At 35.0% G+C, this 19397-nt stretch overlaps 1 protein-coding gene across 13 annotated transcripts; it reads right to left on the reverse strand.

The window, feature by feature from the left end:
* Positions 1-495: 495 nt before the first annotated feature.
* LOC110890446 lies at positions 496-4589 on the reverse strand. Of its 13 annotated transcripts, none has more exons than XR_004889802.1 (7): positions 4380-4587; positions 4197-4287; positions 4031-4077; positions 3152-3370; positions 1317-1396; positions 1027-1121; positions 496-911 (listed from the first exon to the last, which is right to left on the reverse strand). XR_004889802.1 is itself a non-coding variant. In XM_035988441.1 (5 exons), exons 3-5 carry the CDS (start codon positions 3279-3281, stop codon positions 769-771), a joined length of 342 nt encoding a protein of 113 aa, XP_035844334.1. In that variant the 5' UTR covers positions 3282-3461; positions 4031-4145; positions 4380-4584; the 3' UTR covers positions 496-768. The 13 variants fall into 13 exon arrangements, 2 of the variants coding, with proteins under 2 accessions (XP_035844334.1, XP_035844335.1); XR_004889801.1 differs by having other exon boundaries at positions 496-900; positions 1027-1161; positions 1252-1396; positions 4380-4586; XR_004889798.1 differs by having other exon boundaries at positions 1027-1161; positions 4380-4585.
* Positions 4590-19397: the final 14808 nt, after the last annotated feature.

The following is a 19397-nucleotide window of genomic DNA, read 5'->3' on the forward strand; positions in this document are numbered from 1 at the left end:
AGTATAAGGAAAACAATAGAATAAATAAATACCTATGAAACCGTATACGATATAAAAACTTTGTTGCGAAGACTTTGATAAGACCACCCGTAGTGGGGTTTTTTGGGCGTTTTTCCCAAAAAAAAAAACACCCCGCAATGCCCTTTTTCCACCACCGGGGCCTTTTTTTTCAAACAAATTGTTTTTGGTAACAAATCAAGCTCTACTCTCCATTAATTAGGAGCCTAAAAAATATAACAATGCAAAGCACACCAAAAGCCAACATGACACTATTAAACTATTACCAAATCACCATTTTTTTTAATTCTCTCAGTTTAAACAGCTTGAGACAGAGGAAGCCTATTAATTCTCGAAAAGGTAAAATAAATATGAATTGTTAAAAATAACAAATTAAATAAATTGAAAAACACCATGTATACCATTTTACCATGAGTTGTTCCACCATGCCATTTACATGTTTCCATACTTTCATAGAAAGAAAAACATAAAGAGAAGAGTTACAATAACCTTAAATCTCCCAAAAAAAACCAATCATACCATGCACATATTACATACCAAAACAACCTTAATTGTTAGATACTTCAACATTAAAAAGTAAAAAAGAAACTTAAAACTAACCCCCCAATTCATACAACTTTCAGGTCAAACACTCTTGTTTTCATATGCTTAGAAGATCATGTGTCTGCTTTTGTTCTTGGTCATCTCTACCACCTCTCATTTGCGATAAAACACAACCGTTTGCGACAAAACACAACCAAATGGACCCGATCATAACTTATACTCACCAAATGCAAGGCTTACGATTCCATTTTCGCCTATTGATAAATCTGCTATGAGTGCAGGCCAAGCATCTGGATTGATATTGTCAATGTCTATGAAACCAGAACGTTGCTGAAGGATCTGCACATACCCTGTTCCATTAGTGAACGTTAAATGTATGTATGTAGGTTGTATTACTGATTTTAAAAAAAAAAAAAAAAAAAAAACCCAAAAGTGTTTCTTTTCTTTCAAACCTATACAACTTACAGCCAAGTCTACAAAAAGATAGCAACAATCGTTGTTCTATATCTGTGATGTCCACATTCTTATAATCCTTTCTTCAATTGGTTCATTTGAATCTCCTGGCGTAACGACAGAAAGGCTTCAAGACGGCATGGTTGTCTTCCGGTTGTCAAATATTAAAAAAACGATAACATATTCAGTTGTTAAGTTGTTAATCAGGTAACTTTTACATGTGGGTAAAGTGCCTACTTCTTCAATCATGGATCAACTGAACCATTTTGTTTATAAGAATGCCTATAGGAAAAGGACTTTACTCTTTCAAGTGCTTCTTCAAGTGAAGATGGTTCTGCGGCAAAAGTTATCCTCACCCAATTCTTTAGTCCCACTGTACGTCCTGCAAAAACCAAAATAACCGTGATTATTTACCAGTTTCAACTCATTTACTTACACATGACTCGTTTTGTGTCATATTTCATATCAAACGTATAGACAATAGTGTTTCAAATGTTTAAAACCTCCTAAGTCGTTTTATATTAAAATGACGATAATTTTTGTTTAAGAATATAGGTTTTACAGTAGCCAAATGTGTTGTTGGGACCGACTCGATTTGGCTATACTAAAAGTTCCCCATTTGACCCGTTACTCAATCCACCCGACCCATTTACTTGTAAATGACTGTTTGTGTCATGCTGTATACCAAACATAAGTAGGGCTGTCGTTTGTTAAGGAAGTATACGTATTCACGAACGCTTCATGAACACTTACCGGACAATATTTTCTATTCGAGTTCGTTCATCAAGGATATGGATGTGTTCGTGTTCGTTTGTTAATTTTGGGCACCGAACGCAAACGGACATTCATGAACACAAATTTCACAATTTTAGCAAAGCACAGGGACCATCCGTGTACTTCACTCTTAAAAAAAGCCGCTATAAAGCGCGTCAAATGCGCCATATTTGACCAAAATCCAAAGCCAGTCCAACTTTTTGCAAAGATTAATAAATTTAGCAAAGCACAGGGACCATCCGTGTACTTCACTCTTAAAAAAAGACGTTATAAAGTGCGTCGAATGCGCCATATTTGACCAAAATCCAAAGCCAGTCCAACTTTTTGCAAAGATTAATAATTTTAGCAAAGCACAGGGACCATCCGTGTACTTCACATTTAAAAAAAGACGCTATAAAGTGCATCGAATACGCCATAGTTGACCCAAATCCAAAGCCAGTCCAACTTTTAGCAAAGATGAATAATTTTAGCAAAGCACAGGAACCATCCGTGTACTTCACTCTTAAAAAAAGACGCTATAAAGTGCGTCGAATAGTACTAAGTTTAGCTGATCACGTGATAGGCTATTTGTTTGTTTGTTTTTTCCTTTTGTCTTTAACAGCTTTTCGAATAACTTTATATAGAGTTACATTCGAATGAATATCAAAATGTGCCCGGCCTGGATGGTTAGAGTGTTCTCTCTTTACTTAGTCAGCCCGAGTTCAGGTCTAGCGAATGTTTCTACGTGATTTGCCTTCGAAACCAAGCATTATAAATTATACAACCCCCACCGCAACACACAGGTTCACTTCCTAGTTAAACAATAAAAAGAGTTAATTACATGTAGTATGGTCAGATTTCGGATTTGCCAATATGGTGCCTAAGTTCCGTTTATTACACTTTTAGTCTCGTCTTTAATTTACGGGTAACATATTCAATTTACAGTAGAAGAGGAGGAGACAATTCAAACTCATGTATAATAACATTTTTACCCTTAATACTTTATAAACTAAAAGCTGAATCAAATTGTAAATAAACTAAAACTGTGGGACCCACTCTTAAAAAATAAAAACAAAAAAAACAAACCAAACCAACCCCTCCCCGCCCTGACTACCATTCATCTTCTACCAGATCTGCTCCAATGGACCATAGATCTCTTGCCTCACTTCGGAAGGTCAAAGTGCATAATTATATTCGTGTATAAATTTTATATATATAACACATAGGTTTATTCAAATCAACCCGAATCGAGTTAATCAGTTAAAAAATTTATAATTTTCTCTACGTCTGGTTCCAATTGGTTTTTGTAACTCTAAATGGTATTATGTTCTAACAAATATTGCAAGATCATATAAAAGTAGAGGATATATAGTTAAGAAAGTACCATATATATCAGAAATCAAAATGACAGCAAGCTTAGAAGCAGGAGAACCAGCAGTGTACGATGTTAAGCCTCCGATAACTTCTATGTTGACAGGGTTAGTCTCAGGAGTGGCACTTTCTTCTTTACACATTTGATCATTTTGCCTGACTTCACATGTAAATATCAAGCCTGTTATGTCGTAAAAAAATCCGTAGATTCAAGCGTCGCTATCCAGTGACCCTAAAATAACAAATGCATCATTCAATACTCTTCCAAAACAACTCGAAAGTTACCACTGCAGTTTTCCCGCTGCCTCGAAAATACATGTAAACTTGTGCATCCACATCAATCATCATGTGAAAAACAATAAAAAAACATATATAAATATAAGTTAAATAAAGTAATATAGATGAAAACATTTAAATATTTAGATCTTGAATGATCCAAATGCCCATCACTGATTCATAAAATAGAAGACATGCATGTTACACAAAGATGATTAGTCAAATACCCAAAACACCCGAGAATCATCAACCACTTTGAGATTAATTCTTATTTGTATGAAAGTCTTTATTTGCTGAAAGATTTAAATGTATCAAATATATGTTTCACCTTAAATTAAAGTAAAGAGAAAAATATACGCTCTCAGAATGCTCCAAAAGAACATTGAAATTTCTTGACAGAAAAACCATCCTACAAATCTCTAATCAAAATATGAGAAATAAATTCATAAATCTAAGAGGTGATGGTGGATGAAGATTTTAACCAACACAATGTAAATCGAACTGTAATTAAAGCACATAATGAAAATCTAAATCTGAAGCACGAAGTCTCCTAAACCCATAAAAATCCGAGGAATATCGCTCATATGTCTGACTACTCCAAAATTAAATAACTTACCGAGGAATATCGCTCATATGTCTGACAACTCCAGCAGCTTGAGGAGGCTTTGGAACACAATGATAAACCAACAAAAGAGAAATTGAAGCATAAGATCACAGATAGTTGAAATCACCTAATAAATCAAAACAAAAACACCTTAAATAATACCCATAAAGATTAATACCAATAAAAAGTCCATATCGGCATGATCAATGAGCTCCGATTGTGACATTGTTAGGGCTTGGGACTCCATCTTCAACCATCTTAGGGAAAACCTGTACAAAAAAACCCAAAGAAGATCTGTGGTGAAAACCTGTTCAAATCAACAAATCTTTAAAATAGATCAAAAAAAAAAAAAAATAACCACCACCGTCTTCACCAGATGCGACGGCTAGGGATCCATCTTCAACATCTTAGGGAAGGTGTCCAGATCCTCAGGAACAATAGCTTATGGTGAATAGATCAAGATCCAGATCTAAAATCTAAACCTTTGAGAGAAAGAGAACGAAAAGGAAAGGTGCAGTGAGTACAGATCCATCTTTGATTTGTGTTTTCTCTCTCCCTCTGATTATCTTTCACAATGCACAAGGTTTTCAAAATGATGAATGGTCCAGATCATAATCCATGTATCAAAATGAACGGTAGAGATTGTGATCCGTGTGAAGTGTTTTATTGTACTTAAAAGGCTTGAGTGAAGTAAGGGTATAAGTGGAAAGTGAAGTTTTATGATGCTTAAAAGACTTGTACATCATGTTTTAAAGGTGTTTTAAGTGAATTTATATGACCTTAAGAAGTCCTTTGGATATGCTTATTAATATAGTACTAGCATAAATCAACCATAATAACTACTTATCTAAGGCAATCACCAAACGATCAAGGTCTCCATATATTTGTCAAGTGATGGAAAAAAATATAGATCAGTAGGCATACTTAGTATGCAGATGTGGGTATTTGCATTTGATAGTTAAGTGAAGTAATACTAATCTATTGTGAAACTAAGAGGTGATGCTAGAATTCCATACAAATATGATGAGAATTAATACAAACTAGAATTACGACCCGCCGCAATGCGGCGGGGATTCTTTAGTTATAACTAAGTCGATTTAAGACGCGCACGTTATGTTGAACTTGTCAAACGGGAAAAAATAGACGATGTAAAAACGTTCACCCACACACGCACGTTGCGTCGTGTTAACTTGTAAAATTTAGAACGAAACGTAAAAACGTTAAACCAAAGACGCACGTTCCGATGTGTTAAGTCACAAAATTTAGAACAAAGTATAAAGCGAAAAATTTGCGGAAAACAAAAACTATAACGGACCAAAGCTGAAAATAAAAAAAAAAGTTGTAAGGATAGATTGCAAAAGATAAAAAGTTTTGTGTTAAAAGTAAAAAAACAAATAGTTTTGGGTTAAAAGTAATTTATGAAATACTTTTGGGTGAAAAGTAAAAAACATTAATTTTTTTTAAAACCCCCTAAAAGCCAAGGTTTTAACAACCATATGCATAACCATTTGTTGTTTAAAAAACCCCAAAGCCAAGATTACCACACATAAGTAAAAAAAATCAAAGTGGTTAAATTGCAAAAGATGGAAACTTTTGAATTAGAAGTGAAAAATCAAATTAATCAAAGTGGTTAAATCGTATAAGATAGAAACTTTTGAATTAGAAGTGAAAAATCAAATTAATCAAAAGGGTTAAATTACCAAAGATTAAAACTTTAAACTTAAATTGTCAAATATTAAAACTTTAGGGTTAAAAGGAAACAAAGATTAAACTTTAAACTTAAATTGTTAAAGATAAAAACTTTAGGGTTAAAAAGAAAAATTCTAGTTTTTTTTTTTTTTTTTTTGAAAAACCCCCTAAGCACATGTTACAATACATGGATGCATATTAAGTTTCTTATTTATATGTTAATAATTGAAATTAAGATACATAAACAAAATTATTAAATTAGTTATCTTATGAATTCAAAGGATTGAAACTTTAATGAACAATTGAAACGTCCAATCATTAACTATGGTAGTCCTTTAATGTGGTGAGATCCAGAGTGTGTTTAAACATAATATAAAAATAAAAAAAATGATGCATTCCTCATGGTTTGAGTCATTAAGTCAGATAGGATTAGGGCTGTAAACGAACTGAATGTTCAGCGAACATTTTGTAAACCGTTCGGCGGGAAGTTCGTTTATGTTCGTTCGTTTAATAAACGAACGAACATGAACAAGAAATTCCGTTCGATTAGTTAAATGAACGAACATGAACAAATGTCTCGTTCGTTCAATTGTGTTCGTGAACGTTCGGTAAGGTGTTCGTGAACATTCGTTCATTTGCGTTCGTTTATGTTCGTATGTTCGTGTTTTAATTAAAGAATTTTATACTTTCATATATTTTATCTATAGTTTTTATACTATTAAACTTTTATTTATATCATTACCCTAACAATTAAACTAGGAAACCCTCTTTCACCTTGTTTATGCATCATTTCCCTTTCTTTTCTCATTATTTACATCGACGAATATGATCTATCTCCGTTCCACAATAAGAGATTCAAGTTCTAGTGCTACTCTATGGGCCATCACCTTTATCCTTCATCGCGTTCGCCAAATTTATTTGTGTTCGCTTGTGTTCGTGAACCGTTCGTGAACACGCTCATTTCCTTAATGAACGAACACGAACATAAAATCTCGTTCGGTAAGTGTTCATTAACCGTTCGTGAACACATTTATTTCCTTAACGAACGAACACGAACAAGGCCTCGTTCGTGTTCGTTCGGTTCGTTTACAGCCCTAGATAAGATCATCAATGGATTGCTACACTACCCCATCGCCTCATCCACCATGGTTGGCATGGATTAAATCATGCTAACCATGAGACTCCTTTCCTTTTTCAATATTTCCTTTCCTTTTCACAAAAATAAACTAAAATAAGAAAATAGTGGTTTGGGTCATGACCACACCCTTAGGGTAGTGATTTTGGATGTTGGATTAGAAGTGAGTGACATTGATGTGGAGGATCATGGTGACCATAGGGGTCATGACCACACCCTATAGCCTTATAACGTTTTCTTAACAACAAATTTCTTTTTAATTTCTGTCGTATGTGTGACTTGAACCCAAGACTTTCCCTTTCCAAACCTAAGTGTTTAAAGGGTTTGTCTTTGTCAATAACCACCAACTCATTGGTTCCTCAACTTATAACTGATTACCGTTGTTTGTAATTGTAGCCAATGAAGGGAAATATATGATTTTAATGTGAAAAACCCAGCCCTCATTGAGTCTTAGCTCATATGCCGAAGCCACCGAAACAAATTGCTAATATCTAATATAGATCATCTGCTCTCCCATTGTTGATCTTGCGTCAACAGAAATTAAAAACTTCAATAACATTACAATGAGTTCCAAATATGTGTCAACCCAAAACTATTAGTTAATTTCTTCACCTTTATAGAGATTCAATATAACTGGATCATGTCAGATTTTGAAACTTCAACAAATCAAAAAATTATACCGAGGCCCAAAAAAGGGAAATTACCAAAATTTCAGTTGACCAACTTAAATTACTAAAATGGCACCCTCTTGTGTACTTGAATGGCGTCTCAAGAATGGAATGTGTTGATGTGTCAGTTATTGCGTCTGTTAAGGTGGTGCTGACACGTGCTCGACAAAGCTCTTGCGTCGATTGACGCATGGTATCGACGTCTCCTACATGGCTTGCGTCAAGAAAAGAAAAGTTGTGTGGCTTTTGTCTCTCTTGCGTTATGGCTGACGCATTAGAGAGGTCAAGCCCATGCATTGGAGAGGTCTGGCCGACGTCATGGATCTGAGGTCAGGCCGACGTAATAGAGTGGTCTGGCGGACACAACGAAGTGTTAGCCCGACACATTAGACCATAAGGCCGACACATTCGAGTGGTCAGCCCGACGCATTAGAATCGTAAGGCTGACGCATTCGAGTGGTCTGGCTAACGCTTTAGATCGTCATACCGACACATTGAATAGGTTTGGCTATCGCATTGAAGATGTTTGGCTGACGCATGGAAGTGATCTGCATACTTTAATACCATACAAATGTACGACCAACACATCTAAAGACCCATTTCGACAAACTAACTGACCTTATTGACGCATTAACATTCCGTACATTCTTGATCACGTTTTAAAAGAGTTGGTACCCAGTAAAATTCACGTTTCAATTGTTATATTTTTTACACCAATATAATTCTCATGTCTTTGTTAAATTTACCTCAATTATTATGGGTGTTAGATTTGTTATTTATGTTGGTGGAAACTGGAAAGTTATTAATAGCAACATGGAATATCTTGTAGAATCTGATTCAATCAGACGTCTTTTTAGAAACTCTAAAAATGATGTTTCATATCAAAGTTTTTTGAGATATCATTTTGAGATGCGTGGGGTTCAAAATATTACACGATTATCATACAAGATGTCAACTTTTACTGATCCCATCGATAGATATAACGATATAACGAATGATTATGATCTTTTATTATTTTTCAAGATGGCTGAAAACAATCCTCATGAACTTCTTAAATTATATATTGTACAAGAAATTGGTGTCGTTTCATCTTCTGGTTGTATACGCACTGATTTCAAATGTCCCAACTTAAATGGTCATGTTTTTGAAATTGATGACTTTAGTGATTGTGAGAAAGCAAAATTTTGACAATTCTTTTGAAAACCTTTTACTTATTTCTTTAGCGGGTAAAGAAAAATCCGGTTTATCAGGCTGGTTTAAAGAAGGCTATATTTTTAGAAACAAAGAACATATGAAAATCGAATTAGGAAAATTATGTCTTGAAGAATGTTTCAAGTATAAAGTAGATAGATCATCAAAAACTAGTTTTGTGGCATCATCTGTAATTGACAACCATGAGTGGCTTTTTAGAGCATGTAGTCGCAGATCTAGTGACGTGTTTTATGTAAATATTTTAACCATAAACATACATATTCGAAGACGCAGACACATCCACGTCTGCATCAAGCAACCCCAAAGGTAGTGGGTGTCACTCCCCAAAAACATCGCAGCGGAAATATAAACGTGACGGTGACGGAGGTTGGTACCCATAAATATCTTAGTAGACGATGCAATGTTTATAGTTTGGACATACAACTTATTTAAAACATGAGTTTAGAGTTTAAAGTTTAAACACAATCCACAACCACAACATAGTTGTCTTGGTCCTTATGGATCCAAACACACACGTTCCCAAATTAGTTTCAAAAGTTGTCCAAAATATTTTTAAACACGACAGGCATCACTACCACAAGATATTCCAAAATCCCGAAGCCGAACTCATGTACCTGAAGAACACGTAAAATAAATTATCAACACAAAGGAAGGTGAGCTCACATATTCAATTTGTAATTGATTTGTTTAAGGAAAACTTTCTTACTGTGAATTTTATAACAAAACATCCATATATGATTAAGAAAGTAAATTTTATTTCCTTTACAAAAATCCGAGGGTCAGTTATCGTGAGCATTTTCTGAAAACCTCCGATACAAATCATTTTCCCAAGGTTTATATATTAAATTGCTAGCACCAAATGTTCGGATTCGTAAGTTTGCAAAACATTACGAGCTATATATTAACAGTGATGGTATAATCAACGCTAGACACTAATCAGAATATAAATTCGTCGCTTGACTTGACACGAAGAAACCGGTCACGATGGGGTGGTCAACCCGATAGATCTATCAACAATTCCACGCATACAATATTAATGATTAAACGGCTAAATTCGCGCAAAGTGCCACGTAACGGGTCACTTATAGTGCCTGCCTCATGAACAATATCCTACTAAAATGATAAATTTTATATTTTGTGTTATTCAAACACCGTAGCCCTCCCCGTTTCTCCCCGAAACAATATTATATTCATTCAAACCTCCAAAACATGTTTTTCCTCAAAAACATAATGTATCATTTCCAAACCATATTTTTCCAGGAAAATATATTTATAATTTAATTAAAGGCATATTTTATACAAAAACGTATAATTATCCTTTTTAAGGCGTGTTTTTCCCCTAAAACAGTATATAAAACAGTAAAAGAGGGGTTAGTGACACTCACCTTTGGGTGCGTTTTTATATTAGCATAATCCCTTAAATTGGTCTGCACGTCCTACTTTAAGTAGGAACGATTTAATAACGAGTTATTCTACAAATAACTAAGTTTCTCCAGTACTTCGAATTTTTCACACAACTCTGAGATTTTCTCGAAAAATCTTTATTTTTTATTATGTTGGCGTGTTTATATATACTAGCCATTTACCCGCGCGATGCGGCGGGAGTGACGATTTACAATAGGATACTTGTTTACCATTAGCTTATCGGTCGTCTCGTGATATATTGAATAGTACTTAAGTTAGTTTTCTTATTCGTGATATGCTGGCCCTCGTTTTTCTTACATGTCGAAAACCCGCGCGATGCAGCGGAAACAACTATTTATAACGCGGTCGGTACTCATTTTCTTCTAGTTTATCAATCATTCTGATAAGCAACATTTGAGGTATATAATCCGTCTCATCTAAGTCTTTGGAGGAGGCACTAATACCTTTGTATTTTTTTATCGTGATATCCATCTTGACCCATTTGTTGAAAAGTATAATTTAAATTGACTTTATAATGATGGATAAAACATTCAAAGTTTGTTATAGTAATAAAAATAATTAAAAAAGGAGTCAAATGCCACAATGAGGTTAAACGTGTGTGTCAAAATAGCTTTATTGAAATGCTTTCATGTCCTAAAAATTGTTTTTCAAATAAATTACATTATCGTTTTAAATATAACATATCTTAACCATAATATAATAACTTTCTTCGTAATAAAAAAAAAACAGTGTTAATAGGTTGGGCTTAACCCTACGTGTTTCAACCCAAACCCATGTAACTGGTTACCATCCCCGCTCATGTTGTCATCCCTTGTTTTAGCTGATGAAACTCTTATTTTAATATCTTAATTAAAGTAGCATGAAACAAATCAAGATATGTTTCCCTTATGTATAGCATGAACAAATCAAAGTTTGCATCAGTTATCTAACATAATGCAAAATTAAGAAAGCAATTAATTAGGATTCTTATCATTTATCATTTATGAGTAGAAAGTAACTATTTAATGAATCACTTTAAATCATTGTTTTCCAAAAAGAACATAGTAAATTTGTTTTTGTTACTTTTTTATGTTAGCCAAATAAAATAACAGGAAGTTGTTGATAGATTTCTGAAAAAAAAATATTACTTCCAAATGTTATTAGTATAGTTAAAATACAAATTTTGGGCGAAAAAAATAAGGGTGTACCTATTGGCACACCAATGTGCCTACTGGCACACCAAACCCTAGTAAAATCAGGGTTTACCTACGCTGCGTATAGTTCTATACGCAAACCCTATACGCTGCGTATCGACCTATACGCTGCGTAGGTAAACCATGGATCTCAGTGCCTAATCACCAATCATTGCACAGAAAACAAGGTTTATATACGCTGCGTATAGCTCTCTACGCAGCGTATATAAACCATCTGAAAATTTGGGGTCATTTTGGTAGGTTTGAAGCATCAGATTTTTACAAGGTTTATATACGTTGCGTATAGAGCTATACGCAGCGTATATAACCTTTCAGATTTCATCATTCGGCCTATTTGTGGTATAAATTCTCACCCGGTTACAACGTTAACTCGCTTAAAATATATAACGAGTTAAAAAACATAATAGTCAACGTCGTCGTTAATTTATTTAGTCGATGTCGTCGAAAAGCGTATAATGTTAAAATTTTGAAAAGCGTATATACGGTTCGAATACTATAACGTTAAAAGCTTAAATAAGTGGAAATACCCGGGTACTGTTCGAATATGTTAAACCGTTTACAGCAAAAGTTTTATATGTACACCAAAAGTTTGATATATACAGCAAAAGTTTGTGCATACATAACAAAATAATAAAATGATAAAATACTACGGCTGCTGCTGCTCCTGCTGTTGCTGATGTTGATCCCATTCCGCATCTGTAATGAAGGGTCGTGAAGGTAACCCGTCACGCTGTCGGCATTCCTGCAGCTCCGCAACCACCCACTCCGACATATAGTTGTGCCTATCAACGTCGCGACATAGCCGCTGATATAATGGGTCAGGACCGGGCCAAACATGTCATGGGAACTGAGGCGCCCCGGGTGGTCCACGCGGCTGTGGTGGCTCTGGAATGACGACGACCGGCTCATGCGCCTCCGGCACCTCCGGATCGCGCGGGGGAAATACCGGATCGAACTGTGCCGCCAGCTGTGTAAGCTGGTATTGCCCGCCGTCCTGATTCTTTAACCGCTTCCCGCATGGGAATGATTTGGTAACGTGCATTCCAGATACTGTGTTCATCCCATCCGCTTCGGCTGTTTCGCCGGGCCTACACGGTCGCAGTCATTCTCCGGGTGATAGCCCAACGAAAGGGTTATCCTAGTCACGTAGGTGTCGCCGTATAACAGTCCACGCTCCTGTCGATGATGCGCGGAGGCGAAGTACTGCGCCAACGCGTGGGCGAGAGCGCACGGCCCCTTGTATAAGAGGCAATATAAGAAAAAGAAGTCAACACTGGTACACCACTCCCGGCTCTTGTTTCGAGCGGTGATCGAAGTGGAAATCATCTTGTGTAAATACCTACACAAAAGGAAACCAATCAGTAAATAATAATCAGACGACATCGACTAAATGAGGATAAAAAACAATATATTTTTGACTCGTTACGGATTTCGATGCGCGTAACGGACCTACGCGCCTTACGAGCGTCGAAACTAAGATCGTCGTTAAATTATATTTTTTTATTATTTAGTCAACGTCTTCCGTAAGGCGCGTATGGGCCTAACGAGCATCGAAACTAAGTTCATCGTTAAAATATATTTTTTTATTATTTAGTCGGAGTCGAACCGCAAGGCGCGTAGGTCCCTAACGAGCGTCGATACTAACTTCGTCGTTAAAATATAAAACGACGATCTTCGCACTAGCTTGTATTCGACTTCAGTAAATCTTCGCACAAAAGCGTGGCCCAACAGACTCGTCGTAGGTTCATGGTTATGGTTCGTGTTGTCCACTTTTAACTCCCACGTGTCATTCGTCATGTCCCGGATGGCGAGTAATGAAAATGGGCAACCGATTTTTGCTAACAGCTTTCCTAACTGTTGCTTTACTACGGTGCTCACCACTACGGTAGCACACAAGCCATACCATCCCAGTAGTACCGTCAATATTTTTCGATCGACGGGTAACAATTACGTAACCATTCTCCTTTCCCATTTCATGTACCCAATTCTTCAAATCAGTTAGAGAAATGAAACGCTAAAACAAGTTACTAATAATAATAATAATTTTAACAATAATAATAACAACAATAATATTTATAATAATAATAATAATAATAATAATAATAATTATTATTATTATTATTATTATTATAATTTTAACAATAATAATGACAACAATAACAACAATAATAACAATAATAATAATAATTATTATAATTATAATAAGAACAACAATAATAATAACAATAATAACAACGACAATAATAATAATAATAATAATAATAATAATAATAATAATAATTAATAATAATAATAATAATACTAATAATAATAATAATAATAATATTTTTAACAACAACAACAATAATTATAATTATAATGTTGTCAATAGTTATATAATTTTAATGTTGTCAATAGTTATATAATTTTAACAATAATAATAATTATAATAATTTGAACAATAATATTAACAATAACAATAACAATAAAATTATAATTCTAACAATAATAATAATTATTATAAAAATAATACAAATATTAAAGTGATACCACCTTTATTTTAAACGGATTGCCCGGGGTAGATGGTTCATAATCATCATACAGTGGTGTGTTACGGGGCTCATAACCGTATCCACCGTATTCTCCATATCCACTATAGCCTCCGTATCCACCTTCAATCCCATATCCATCGTATCCACTGTATCCACCTTCACCCCCGTATCCACCTTCACCCCCGTATCCAACGTAACCTCCGTATCCACCTTCACCCCCGTATGTGTAACCCGGATACGATTGCTGCTTCGGGTAATATGGTTCATCAATAGGTGCATTCTCAGCACTGTATCCACTTTGTTGAACATACGGAGATTCATACCCGTATCCGTAATGCGGATACACTTGATGCGCCATGTAATTTGGTTCATAAACATGTGGAGTCAGAGCCTCGTTCAAGTCTCGTAATTGTGTTTTTTGATCAACAGGGACTCCAGACACAACCTCCTCCTCATTCGCATCATTTACTTCCTATGCGTCGTTAGAATAACGATTGTAGAAATAATTCTCGTCCCAAAATGATGACATTTTAACAATATTGTGTTTGATACAGAGAAACTGAAGTTATACAGAACATATGAATTGAACAAAAAACAGAACAAATGAATGCACATATGAAGTCGAAGGGAAGCAGAGATGCACGGATAAATAGACTTTTAAATATACTGAAATACGCAGCGTATAGTTCTATACTCCCCGTATTGCATTATTCACGTGCCCGGAGAACATCGTATCATTGTCAAATCAGTCTGACATACGTTCCGTATAGGTCTATACGCAGCGTCTTACTTTATGAACATACGATGCGTATAGATCTATACGCATCGTATGTCAGACTGATTTGACATGGTACTAGGTTTGATTATCTGGTCGTGTACCTGCCCTTTACATACGCTGCGTAGAGACCTATACGTGGCGTATAGAGGTAACCCTATACGCTGCGTATAGGTCTCTACGCAACGTATGTAAACCCTAAGTGTGTAGATAGCCTGCCAAGGTGTGCAAATATTTAGAGCCAAAAACAATAATAAACTAAAGGTTAATCTCATCATCGGTCATTAGATACCGGTAGCATCTCATCAGAATCATCAGCATTAGCTTCCAAGTATAAACAACAAATCCAAATAATTCATTAACAATGAAACCAAATCCATACAAGTGCATTGTCTTGTTCAAATTTGCAAATGGCTTTGGTACTGGTCCAGATACGTGGTTTGGATCAATTTGTATCTGTAACACCCCGAAAATGGGTTTGGTAATCAAACCACGTTAATACTAAAAGATGGATAAAATACCGTTAATGGTAAATTAACCCGGTGAATATTAGGACTTAAACAAATAATCCTAATATTAATTAAAAGGAGGATAAATACTTTGAGAAAACAAAGTATATAAAAAGGGCCCAAGTTAATAGGCAACTAGAGAAGTGTTTTAACTAAAACACTTATATAAAAAAAATAAAAAACACACACATGTGTGTGTTTATTCGATCGACCAAGAGCAAGGAGAAAGGGGTATAAACCCTAACTCAACAAAATCTTCAAATTGAGGGATCATTCGAAGGCCAAATTCGGAACTGAATATATATAAACGATCACCAAGTCAAGAGGATCGTAAGGTATGTAGAATTTTTGACATTCATGAAATTGTGAAATTTTGATTTACACTACAAGATGCGATTTATGCATGAATAGTAGAACTTATGGCTGAATTAATAAAGTGTGATTGCTTAGGAACAAACCCTAAGTAGAGATTTAAAGTAAAATTTGCCATGATTAGGTGTTTGGGATGGATTACCACACTTAGATAAGTGGGTTTTAAGGTTATGATGAAATTGATGATATAACTATGCTTAGAATCATTATGCATGATAATGTTAAGAAGGTGTTTGATTAAACTATGATATTGAGTACATGATCATACATGACATGATATGGGTTAAGTATGTTATGATGAAATCCATGTTTAGAAAGAACCCTAGTTAATAATTTGATAAAGTAGTGTTGGAAAATAGAAATTCGATAATTACCCATACATATGTTAAATGGGTATTGTAACTAGGTGATGAACACATGAATTGTCAATGTTGAAATAGTGTAAAACCGATGAGTGATGCAAGTCTTGATGTTGATTATGAATGCTAGGCATAAGGACATGAAATTTGATGCTTGAAACTTGGTCGAAAGTTGATAATGAACTAGATAAAAGAAATATGCAAATCATGCCCGCAAGGTGTTCGTTAAAATGCCCGAATGATTGTAGAATTGTGATGAAATTAGTAGGAAACGGAATTTAAAATGGTGGCCTAGGATTAGCGCCTACCGGGTAAATGGCGGAATGCCAAAATGAGTTATTAATAAATTTAGTTGTTCAAAACTCATGTGTTATGAGGTAGTTTGACGTTTAAAATGTCAAACCGACCTATAATAGAGTTCGGTAAGAAAAGTAGTATAAGGGTTCATAAGGCATAAAGGTTATGATCTAGAATGACTAACCTATCCACCTTGTGAATATTATATGATAGTTGACGCTTGACGAGCAAAGTGGAGGCTTGGGAAAGAAGCGGGTCAAACGGATTAAATACGCGGAGAAAGAATAACCGGATGCAAGGTAAGTAAAACTTACACCTTCTAGAATAGAATACTTACTTGTATAATGGATAGCATTGTGTATGATAAAATGGACATGGTTTTCGCGGGCATTTTGTCAATAAAATAGTTATTGATAGCAAACAGGTCCGTTATTTGCAAAACTTAAACACTTAGTTTTGACTCCATATGTGGTCAGAAGTTGTATAACAACAAAAATGATGATTGGTAATTTTTATAAATTTTTCGGAAGTTGTTTAAAATGGTTTTCGCGGACGTTTTGTCAACAAAATAGTTGTTGACAGCAAGCAGGTCCGTATTTGCAGAAATTGTTTCGAGGCATTAAACACTTAGTTTTGACTCAATATTTGGTCAGAAGTGGTATAACAATATAAATGATGATTGGTAATTTTTATAAGCTTTTCGCAAGTTGTTTAACACGGTTTTCGCGGACGTTTTGTCAACAAAATAGTTGTTGACAGCAAGCAGGTTCGTATTTGCAGAAATTGTTTCGAGGCCTTAAACACTTAGTTTTGACTCAATATTTGGTCAGAAGTGGTATAACAATATAAATGATGATTGGTAATTTTTATAAGCTTTTCGGAAGTTGTTTAACACGGTTTTTGCGGACGTTTTGTCAACAAAATAGTTGTTGACAGCAAGCAGGTTCGTATTTGCAGAAATTGTTTCGAAGCCTTAAACACTTAGTTTTGACTCAATATTTGGTCAGACGTGGTATAACAATATAAATGATGATTGATAATTTTTATAAGCTTTTCGGAAGTTGTTTAACACGGTTTTGGTGAACGTTTTGTCAACAAAATAGTTGTTGACAGCAAGCAGGTCCATATTTGCAGAAGTTGTTTCGAAGCCTTAACCACTTAGTTTTGACTCAATATTTGATCAGAAGTGGTATAAAAATATAAATGATGATTGGTAATTTTTATAAATTTTTCGAAAGTTGTTTAACATGGTTTTCGCGGACGTTTTGTCAACAAAATAGTTGTTGACAACAAGCAAGTCCGTACTTGCAAAAATTGTTCGAGGCCTAAAACACTTAGTTTTGACTCAATACTTGGTCAGAAGTTGTATAATAATATAAATGATGATTGGTAATATTATGTATTGTTAAGTGTTACAAATACAGGCAAGCGGAAAGTATGAGTATGTTTTGCCAAAGTTGGCGAAAAGTAATGCAATGTATTAAAAACGAGTCAATGTTGACCCGTGCCAGGTACGCACAACGAATGATACTCTCGTGAATGGTACATGTACCAACCATAATATGGATTATGGTTGGAGGAAAAAAGAGTTGATAAAATTATAGTTTGACATAAATACCCATAACGGGTCAAATAATTCGGTTTAACAACTGGAAATTTGAATTCGAAGGAAACAAGAATTTTGAATAATGGATGAATGAATTGGATGGAAATATGTTTATCACTTGTTGTGAAACTGTCAAAACTAGCTTTTATGTTGGTTTTGATTTTAGGAATGTCTTATGGAACTCCGGATGAGGATCAAGCAAGAAAGGAGAACCGAACACATGTCTCGAAGCTTCCGCAACGATCTTATTTTGTTCTAGTTTAAAAAGTTGATATTGTAAACACTTGAAATTATATTTTGGAATGTTCTAAATTATGTAAGAAGTTTAACTTGGAAAAGTTTATGTAAGCTTGCATTTTCGTATAAAATGCGTGTTTAATATTATAATATTGATTAATAGAGACGGGTCTTACAGTACGATCCAAATTAGGGAGGTAACCAAGCTCTTCTGGTAATGAACATGTTAACTCATTTCCATTTAACAACCTGCATGTGCAAAATCAAAAAACTACAAATTATGATGGCAATACATGGCGATATCTGACACTCTTATTGTCATCTGGATGTAGATAAATGTGAATGAACCTCCATATAAAATCAGGTGACCTATTTCTCTTGGTACTCTATGTTATTTTGTTCCACATGACATCCCTTTAAGACAAAGATTACATGTCCATAAGCAAATATATAGAAACAAAGAAATAAATGAATAAGAAGGTAAATCTACAGTAACAAAGATTACTGGATGAGTAGATTGACAATCTACAGCAACAAGCAAGAAACTCATGGCCCAGACCACCCAGATACATAACCACCTTAATTCTGACATCTGAGCAACGGGGGTAGACACCAAACTAATACAAGCCCCTTAAAAAAGAAAGAAAAATAAATAAAGTGATATATATATTCTTTAATCTAAGGCTCTAACTATTTGCACACCTTGGCAGGCTATCTACACACTTAGGGTTTACATACGCTGCGTAGAGACCTATACGCAGCGTATAGGGTTACCTCTATACGCTGCGTATAGGTCTCTACGCAGCGTACGTAAAGGGCAGGTACACGACCAGACAGTCAAATCTAGTACCATGTCAAATCAGTCTGACATGCGATGCGTATAGATATATACGCAAGGTATGTTCATAAAGTAAGACGCTGCGTATAGACCTATACACAACGTATGTCAGACTGATTTGACAATGATACGATGTTGTCCGGGCACGTGAATAAAGCAATACGGGAAATAGAGAGCTATACGTTGCGTATTTCAGTAAATTTAAAAGTCTATTTATCCATGCATCTCTGCTTCCCTTCGACTTCATCTGTGCATTCATTTGTTCTGTTTTTTGTTCAATTCATATGTTCTGTATAACTTCAGTTTCTCTGTATCAAACACAATATTGTTAAAATGTCATCATTTTGGGACGAGAGTTATTTCTACAATCGCTATTCTAACGACGCATGGGGAGTAAATGATGCGAATGAGGAGGAGGAGATTGTGTCTGGAGTCCCTGTTGATCAAAAAACACAATTACCAGAGTTGAACGAGGCGCCGACTCCACCTGTTGATGAACCAAATTACACGACGCATCAAGTGTATCCGGATTA

Source organism: Helianthus annuus, chromosome 3, assembly GCF_002127325.2.
Source record: "Helianthus annuus cultivar XRQ/B chromosome 3, HanXRQr2.0-SUNRISE, whole genome shotgun sequence".
NCBI lineage: Eukaryota > Viridiplantae > Streptophyta > Magnoliopsida > Asterales > Asteraceae > Helianthus > Helianthus annuus.